Source organism: Pseudophryne corroboree, chromosome 1 (assembly GCF_028390025.1).
Source record: "Pseudophryne corroboree isolate aPseCor3 chromosome 1, aPseCor3.hap2, whole genome shotgun sequence".
In the NCBI taxonomy this organism is placed as follows: Eukaryota; Metazoa; Chordata; class Amphibia; order Anura; family Myobatrachidae; genus Pseudophryne; species Pseudophryne corroboree.
In genome coordinates this window covers 429,915,152-429,924,239 of record NC_086444.1, presented here as the reverse complement: position 1 = coordinate 429,924,239, position 9,088 = coordinate 429,915,152, and the positions used below count along the sequence as shown (strand labels likewise).

Here is a 9,088-nt window from a genome sequence, read left to right as displayed (position 1 = left end):
TAACATATAAATATATATATATATATATATATATATATAAATATATATATATGTGTGTGTTATATGTGTATATATATATATATATATATATATATTTATACGGAAATGCCTTCCTAAAAATCCTGCGTTTTTACCCTGAGATCGGGGGGGTGGTCGACATCTTGGTGTGCTGTATGTTGTGCTACAGCACTGATTGGATGAGAGCCATGAGAAATGGTGCTCTCAGCCAATCACCGGTCAGCCCATTAATTTCAAAGGGACTTTGAAATCCAAAATCCGACAGCGGGAGGATGGGTTTTGCCTCGGTTTGGGATCTGAGGCAGATGGGCAGATCCAAGCTCCGGCTCGGATTGCCTTGGATCCTGAAAGTTTGGAGCGGATCGGATTTCCTAAAATCCAAACTGCTCATCTCTAGTTATAAAATGGTTTCCATGGTTGCAATGTCATTATGCACTGCCTCATCTTCAACCTCTGCTTATGTAGAAACAGGGAATGTGGAACCTGGGGTTGTGAGGTGGTGTTGCAGTGATAATGCACAAGAGTAAACTCAGACATTAAACAAACATACCACAGTTTTTATTGTTTAACATAATGTGCAATTCATGTATAGTATTTGTGATATTTAAAATTATTAGTAAGCTATTTTGCATCTTTAGTTAATTTTAACAGTAAAATGTATTGCAAATAATTTTATTAGTTCTCCCTGAACTTCTTTATTTCTAAAACTATAAATTATTGGATTTAACATAGGGGTAATAATTCCATAAAGAACAGGACCAACTCGGTCCTGATCAAGGGAGTAAGTAGAAGTAGGGCGTATGTATGTAAAAACACCAGTTCCAAAGTAAAGTGTAACAACTGTCAAATGAGAGGCACAAGTGGAAAAGGCTTTCTGTCTTCCAAAAGCAGTTGTAATTTTCAAAATAGCTTTAGCAATGAAAACATAGGACATAACAGTTAATAAAAAAGACCCTATGATCACAGACCCTCCAGAAGTATATACCACAATTTCATTAATGGTAGTGTCAGCACAGGACAGTGCAAGCAGGGGTGGGATGTCACAGAAGAAGTGGTTAAGACATGTAGATTTGCAGAAGGGTAAACGGAACGTTAAGACGGTGTGAGCAAGAGAGTTCAATAGGCCAGCAGTCCAACATGTTATTGCCACTACTTTGCATATGTTCCAGCTCATTATTTTTGTGTAGTGTAGTGGCATGCGTATAGCCACATAGCGATCACCTGCCATAGCAGCAAGCAGAACACATTCAACACCCCCAAAAGATATAAAGGAATACAATTGTACCATACAACCAAAGAAGGAGATACGTTTTACATCAGATAAAAAGTCCAGTAAGAGTTTAGGAACTGTGGAAGTTGTATAGCACATATCTACAATGGCGAGATTACATATGAAGAAATACATCGGGGAGTGAAGAACTGGAGACAAAGTGACAGTGAAGACCATCAAAGAGTTTCCAAGAACTGTGAGTACATAAACCACTAAGAAGAACACAAATAGGTATGGTTGACACTGAACATTGTCAGTTAATCCTAGAAGTGTGAATCCAGTTAGCCATGTTTTGTTGTTCTCCATGTTTTGCTTGTTTGTTCCTAAAGGGAGAAAAGTGTATAATGTTAAAAACTGTGAGAGACAACATTTAGAGACAACAGCCTTTTACTTGTACATATGGTACAATTGAAGTTTAATCATTCAGTTAAATGCTCTTCGTTAATGATCGTGACTACAAGACGTGTAACTGTCAAACACTGAATTCACATGAGTATTTAAAACAATGACTGACACTGACCACTGATGCTGGTATTTTACTTTGGCAGTAATTTTTTGTCATTTGTTAGTTCCAAGACAATTTTCCAATTTATGTAACACATGATGCTGAACCCTGATATTGACAGAAGACTTTATCAATTATCAATCATAACTGTAGCTTTTCAGATGCATCATCAATTTAATAATATCATATAAAATTATATATATATATATATATATATATATATAAAAGACAAAGATTCCTATGTGCGCTATATTCATTGGATATTTAATCTTTAAATGTTCCAAAAGATGGACCCGATTGGTGCAGACTGTGGATTGAAGGATTCTTTAAAAAGATTAATCTCACGGGATCCTGAAACAGATTTTGTATCAGTGAGTAATATACAGAACGTGTTGATGGCAAATTGGATCCTCCCTCACCTTAGCAAGGTGTGAGCACAAAAGGGAGATTCCTCATGATCTGGATTAATGACTCGTAGCTGACAAACCCTATGCATTTCATCTTTACAATTTCATCAGGGGCAGTTCAACAAAATGTCAAAGACCAAAAGAAGGAATTGAAGTTTATGTCCACCAATGGTCATACAGCTACCTCGATGTGTCTTTTATTACCAAAAAAAAACCAGTTAGGAATTTTAGTCACAAAATCTTGTGGTGGAGTACATCCGTAATGGTCATATAAATATCCTTAAAAACCTGCACAAGCTAGGGGACTACTATATCCAACTTCCTTAGGTGAAGAAAATTTCACATGTAAATTTTTTTTATCATAATAGTACAACAGACGTTTGTTTTTAAAAATAATTTGACAATAGAAACCTCCACAATGGGATTCACAAATAGATCCAAACGTGCTAGCATAGCAGACAAGTGGAGATTTCAGAATCATGTATCAATCATATATAAGATGTGCTCGTTCAGTTTTCTATAGACCGAGCCCATCTGAACGTCAGTGATCCGATGCAATACGAGCCAAGGTTTGCCTTACTCAGATTCTAGGAAGAGGCAAAACATCATCTTCCAGTGGGTAATCTTGCATGTCCTGCAGTGCCTTTTCACAGCAGATGCCGGACTGACAACACAGCCACTAAACTGCAAGGGCAAATATACATTTTCCTCCTTCCTACTGGTGCATGTCACACACTACACACAGCCAGAGTTCCTAAAGGGAGCAGTATTTATTTTTATTCTAATACAATTTTTTCATTACATTAGCCGTCTATTTTAGTTATTTGTGCAGTCAGTCACACTAGTGCTGTAAGCCTAGATCACTTAATACTGGGGAAACATTAAAACTTGGTGCACACTGGTGTTTTTTTGTCACTGCCTACATTGAAATATAAAAAATAAGGTAGGTAGTGATTTGGTGCACATTAAATCCCAGAGATCACCCAGTAGAGACCAAAAAGGAAGGATTTAACACTACATTGTATACAACACTGCCTAAATTGTAGTTCAGAGCTCCATATAGGGCTGCATTAACCTTGGTGCACAGTACTGTACATTGGTGTTTTTTGTCACTTCCTACATTGCAGCACAGAGCTCCTAATACAGCATTAACCGTTTATTGGTGCAACGTGAACGCTGGCACCCACAAAAGTTTTCGGTGAAGTTGTCATTTGTGAAAAAAAGCTGATTTTATATTTTCTTGTACAACTTATGCATTCAATAAAGCCCAGTGGGTGCCATGCTCCACTGCATGTACCATACACCACAGACCTTAGCCTTTATTTATGAGTGGTCATTCTGCAGTTGTTAGTGAAGAATCTTGTTCTGCCTCTCAAGATGATGTAATACCTTCTCAACTCAGATTCTAGAAGACATGTCAAAAAAATTAAAACTGGAAAATCAGTACAAAAGAAACCAGTATGCCGCTGTGGAAGTGCAACAGGATGAGGGGGATATTTTTGTAGCTGATTCCAGCTCCAATGAGGATGTTGATGAAAATGATGAGGATGTTGTTTGTGTAAGTCAGGCACCAGTGGATGAGAAGAAGGCTATAGTCATGCCTGGTCATTAGATGAAAAAAAATCCACCTCTTACAGATGTAGCCAACTTTATCTTGACTGTTTCTCCGCCGAGACGGGCGTTTAGCCACGCTAAGGCGATAGCTGAGTTTAATCACAGGCAGGCGCGTTGAGACGATCTAGATACTCATCATGCATTACACATCTCCACCACTGTGTGGCTAATGCTCCACTAATCCAGTACTTTCGATCGTACAGTATAGCGGCGGATTGATCTACAGCTCTGGCAATACTGTAGGCGTAACGGGAGGCGGTGGAAAAAGTATGGAGTACAGTACTGTATGTGTATGGAGACGCAACTACAGTAATTGTGTAAAAGGAAGAATGTACAGTACAATGTATAAACACCGTGCTTTTAAAATATATGAGCGTCTGAGTTCGCTAATGCATAATGGGAATGGAGGACTAGCAGAAGGCGGAGGAAAACACCGTGCTTTACAAATGCGAGCGTCCGAGTCCTCTAAGGCATAAACCAACAGCAATGGGGCGGGGGCCGGGCGCTGTTTGCAGTACTTTCACACATGAAATTGGAAATCTCTCATGAGGCGTCGTGGGCTAGGGGTGAAGGCTCCCACCTCCCTCACTGGGGGTCCAGGGTTCGAGACATGATGTGCTTTCTTTCTTTTTTTTTTTTTTTTCTGTAATAATGCACTGTATTATTTTATTTACATTGTAAGACAGTCAATGGAAGGATGCACACAGGTTTCACATAAATCAAAGTACATCTGCAGGAGCGATTCTTTACGCTAAATGCAACCTACAGTACGGTACTGTAAGTGAGCAAAATAGTACTACAGTGGGCGTTTGTGTATTGCACATGACCTGCATTCCCTCCCTGTCTACTGCATGATCTGTGCAGGCTCCCATGGGGGAAGGGCAACAGGCTAGCAGGAGGCGGAGGAAAACACCGTGCTTTACAAATGCGAGCGTCCGAGTCCTCTAAGGCATAAACCAACAGCAATGGGGCGAGGGCCGGGCGCTGTTTGCAGTACTTTCACACATGAAATTAGAAATCTCTCATGAGGCGTCGTGGGTTAGGGGTGAAGGCTCCCACCTCCCTCACTGGGGGTCCAGGGTTCGAGACATGATGTGCTTTCTTTCTTTTTTTTTTTTTTTCTGTAATAATGCACTGTATTATTTTATTTACATTGTAAGACAGTCAATGGAAGGATGCACACAGGTTTCACATAAATCAAAGTACATCTGCAGGAGCGATTCTTTACGCTAAATGCACCCAAACAGCGTGAATGAAATGAGTGTATTCTGGCGCTACCAACTAAGCAAAACAGTACTGTAGATCTTCAGCGTTTGTGCATTGCACAGGACCTGAATTTCCTCCCTGTGCAGGCCCCCAGGGGGGAAGGGCGATGGGGGTAGGGGGGAGACGATGGAAAATACTGTGCCTTTGAAATGCAATTACATGAGCGTCCGAGTACACTACGGCATACTGTAAACCAACACCAATGGGAAGGAAGTGCCAACCTTATTTTTAATGTGTTCCCGTGACATTCACTTTAACATTTTTTTTTTTCTCTCCAATACAGTACATCCAATGGAAGGATGCACACAGGTTTCACATAAATCAAAGTACATCTGCAGGAGCGATTCTTTACGCTAAATGCAACCTACAGTACGGTACTGTAAGTGAGCAAAATAGTACTACAGTGGGCGTTTGTGTATTGCACATGACCTGCATTCCCTCCCTGTCTACTGCATGATCTGTGCAGGCTCCCATGGGGGAAGGGCAACAGGCTAGCAGGAGGCGGAGGAAAACACCGTGCTTTACAAATGCGAGCGTCCGAGTCCTCTAAGGCATAAACCAACAGCAATGGGGCGAGGGCCGGGCGCTGTTTGCAGTACTTTCACACATGAAATTGGAAATCTCTCATGAGGCGTCGTGGGTTAGGGGTGAAGGCTCCCACCTCCCTCACTGGGGGTCCAGGGTTCGAGACATGATGTGCTTTCTTTCTTTTCTTTTTTTTTTTCTGTAATAATGCACTGTATTATTTTATTTACATTGTAAGACAGTCAATGGAAGGATGCACACAGGTTTCACATAAATCAAAGTACATCTGCAGGAGCGATTCTTTACGCTAAATGCACCCAAACAGCGTGAATGAAATGAGTGTATTCTGGCGCTACCAACTAAGCAAAACAGTACTGTAGATCTTCAGCGTTTGTGCATTGCACAGGACCTGAATTTCCTCCCTGTGCAGGCCCCCAGGGGGGAAGGGCGATGGGGGTAGGGGGGAGACGATGGAAAATACTGTGCCTTTGAAATGCAATTACATGAGCGTCCGAGTACACTACGGCATACTGTAAACCAACACCAATGGGAAGGAAGTGCCAACCTTATTTTTAATGTGTTCCCGTGACATTCACTTTAACATTTTTTTTTTCTCTCCAATACAGTACATCCAATGGAAGGATGCACACAGGTTTCACATAAATCAAAGTACATCTGCAGGAGCGATTCTTTACGCTAAATGCAACCTACAGTACGGTACTGTAAGTGAGCAAAATAGTACTACAGTGGGCGTTTGTGTATTGCACATGACCTGCATTCCCTCCCTGTCTACTGCATGATCTGTGCAGGCTCCCATGGGGGAAGGGCAACAGGCTAGCAGGAGGCGGAGGAAAACACCGTGCTTTACAAATGCGAGCGTCCGAGTCCTCTAAGGCATAAACCAACAGCAATGGGGCGAGGGCCGGGCGCTGTTTGCAGTACTTTCACACATGAAATTAGAAATCTCTCATGAGGCGTCGTGGGTTAGGGGTGAAGGCTCCCACCTCCCTCACTGGGGGTCCAGGGTTCGAGACATGATGTGCTTTCTTTCTTTTTTTTTTTTTTTTCTGTAATAATGCACTGTATTATTTTATTTACATTGTAAGACAGTCAATGGAAGGATGCACACAGGTTTCACATAAATCAAAGTACATCTGCAGGAGCGATTCTTTACGCTAAATGCACCCAAACAGCGTGAATGAAATGAGTGTATTCTGGCGCTACCAACTAAGCAAAACAGTACTGTAGATCTTCAGCGTTTGTGCATTGCACAGGACCTGAATTTCCTCCCTGTGCAGGCCCCCAGGGGGGAAGGGCGATGGGGGTAGGGGGGAGACGATGGAAAATACTGTGCCTTTGAAATGCAATTACATGAGCGTCCGAGTACACTACGGCATACTGTAAACCAACACCAATGGGAAGGAAGTGCCAACCTTATTTTTAATGTGTTCCCGTGACATTCACTTTAACATTTTTTTTTTTCTCTCCAATACAGTACATCCAATGGAAGGATGCACACAGGTTTCACATAAATCAAAGTACATCTGCAGGAGCGATTCTTTACGCTAAATGCAACCTACAGTACGGTACTGTAAGTGAGCAAAATAGTACTACAGTGGGCGTTTGTGTATTGCACATGACCTGCATTCCCTCCCTGTCTACTGCATGATCTGTGCAGGCTCCCATGGGGGAAGGGCAACAGGCTAGCAGGAGGCGGAGGAAAACACCGTGCTTTACAAATGCGAGCGTCCGAGTCCTCTAAGGCATAAACCAACAGCAATGGGGCGAGGGCCGGGCGCTGTTTGCAGTACTTTCACACATGAAATTAGAAATCTCTCATGAGGCGTCGTGGGCTAGGGGTGAAGGCTCCCACCTCCCTCACTGGGGGTCCAGGGTTCGAGACATGATGTGCTTTCTTTCTTTTTTTTTTTTTTTTTCTGTAATAATGCACTGTATTATTTTATTTACATTGTAAGACAGTCAATGGAAGGATGCACACAGGTTTCACATAAATCAAAGTACATCTGCAGGAGCGATTCTTTACGCTAAATGCACCCAAACAGCGTGAATGAAATGAGTGTATTCTGACGGACTGTGCATCTTCGGTATTTGTGTATAGCATAAGACCTGTGAAGGCTCCCAGGAGGGAAGGGCGTAGGGCAAGACAGTGGAAAATACTGTGGTCAAAGAAAGGGCATATGTAAAACTAAGGGAAACTGTCACAAAGTACAGTAACTACAGTACTGTACGTTGAATGCCTGGAACGCACGACGTCTGAGACGCACGACGTCTGAGACGCACGACGTCTGGATCGCTCATTGAGCATAAGCATGGCTGCTGTACCTGTAGTACGTGACCGTCCCTATGCTCTGGGTGAGCTGCGTCTCCTCGTTCGCTGGCGGGACAGAACTCTCGCCAGCAACGAGGAGAAAGTTAGGGCATATAGGAGGGCCAGCAGGGATATCCTCCGGACCTACAACCGGAGGAGAACGGTGAGGTCTCTCCAGAGGAGATGGAGCGACCTCGTGAGGAGGACCCCACGACGCCTGCAGGCCATAAGGGATTGTAAGTACAGTACATTACTGTAGATTACTGTACTTTAAGTTACTGTAGTTACAGGTACAGTACATTATAGCAGGGGCTGCTGTAGCAGCAGGTATCCGGTCTATACAGCACTGTACAGTATTTGTGGTAAACAAATGGTTAAACAAGGACCAAACATTAACCCGGGTCAAAAGGTCAATTTGTTTTTTTGCGTCGACCTAGATGGTGCGGCTTTTGAAATTGGTTGACACCAGTTACTGTAGGTTGACATGGTCGTTAAGTTGACATGGAAAAAGATCGACATGCGTTTTACAAAAACAATTGTTATTTTTTTAAACTTGTGTATATACAGTAGTTCTTTACAATCCAGGTGGTCTACGATTGTGCAGTGTACAGTATCATGCAGTGTACAGTATATGCAATGTATCACAGTGTATCGTGCTGCGTAATTGCAGCGTGTCATGCAGTGTACATTCAGTATATGGTATTGTGCAGTGAGTGTAATACATAGTGAATCACATCGTGCAGCAGAGCCGGCCTTAGGCATAGGCAAACTACAGTAGGCAAATGCCTAGGGCATTTGCTATGCTTAGGGGCACCAGCAGCTTCTGCTGATTAAAATGATATGCGGCATGCCTATATTTTGCGTGACTGCGGCTGTATCTGTACCTGGCTAGGGCCAGCACTGTCGTGCAGTGTACTGTATACACATGTGGTAATTGCAGTTTTTTGTGTAGTGTACATTGTATCATATTTTGCAGGGAAATGTGCAGTTTGTCATATCACGCAGTCGTGCAGTGCATTGTGTGGTTTAATTGCAGTGTGTCGTGCAGTGTGCCGAAATTTGTGTTTCAGATAGTACAGTGTTCTAAGGGATGTTACTTTGGCAGAAATTATTCTAAGGGATGTTACAGTGGCCTAATGTGTTCTGACGTGCAT

At 42.4% G+C, this 9,088-nt stretch overlaps 1 protein-coding gene across 1 annotated transcript; it reads right to left on the bottom strand.

Moving 5' to 3' along the window:
• Positions 1 to 652: 652 nt before the first annotated feature.
• Positions 653 to 1,594, bottom strand: LOC134966098 (olfactory receptor 5V1-like). The gene has a single exon (XM_063942616.1). The coding sequence runs from the start codon at positions 1,592 to 1,594 to the stop codon at positions 653 to 655; it is 942 nt and encodes a 313-aa protein (XP_063798686.1).
• Between the last annotated feature and the right edge of the window lie 7,494 nt (positions 1,595 to 9,088).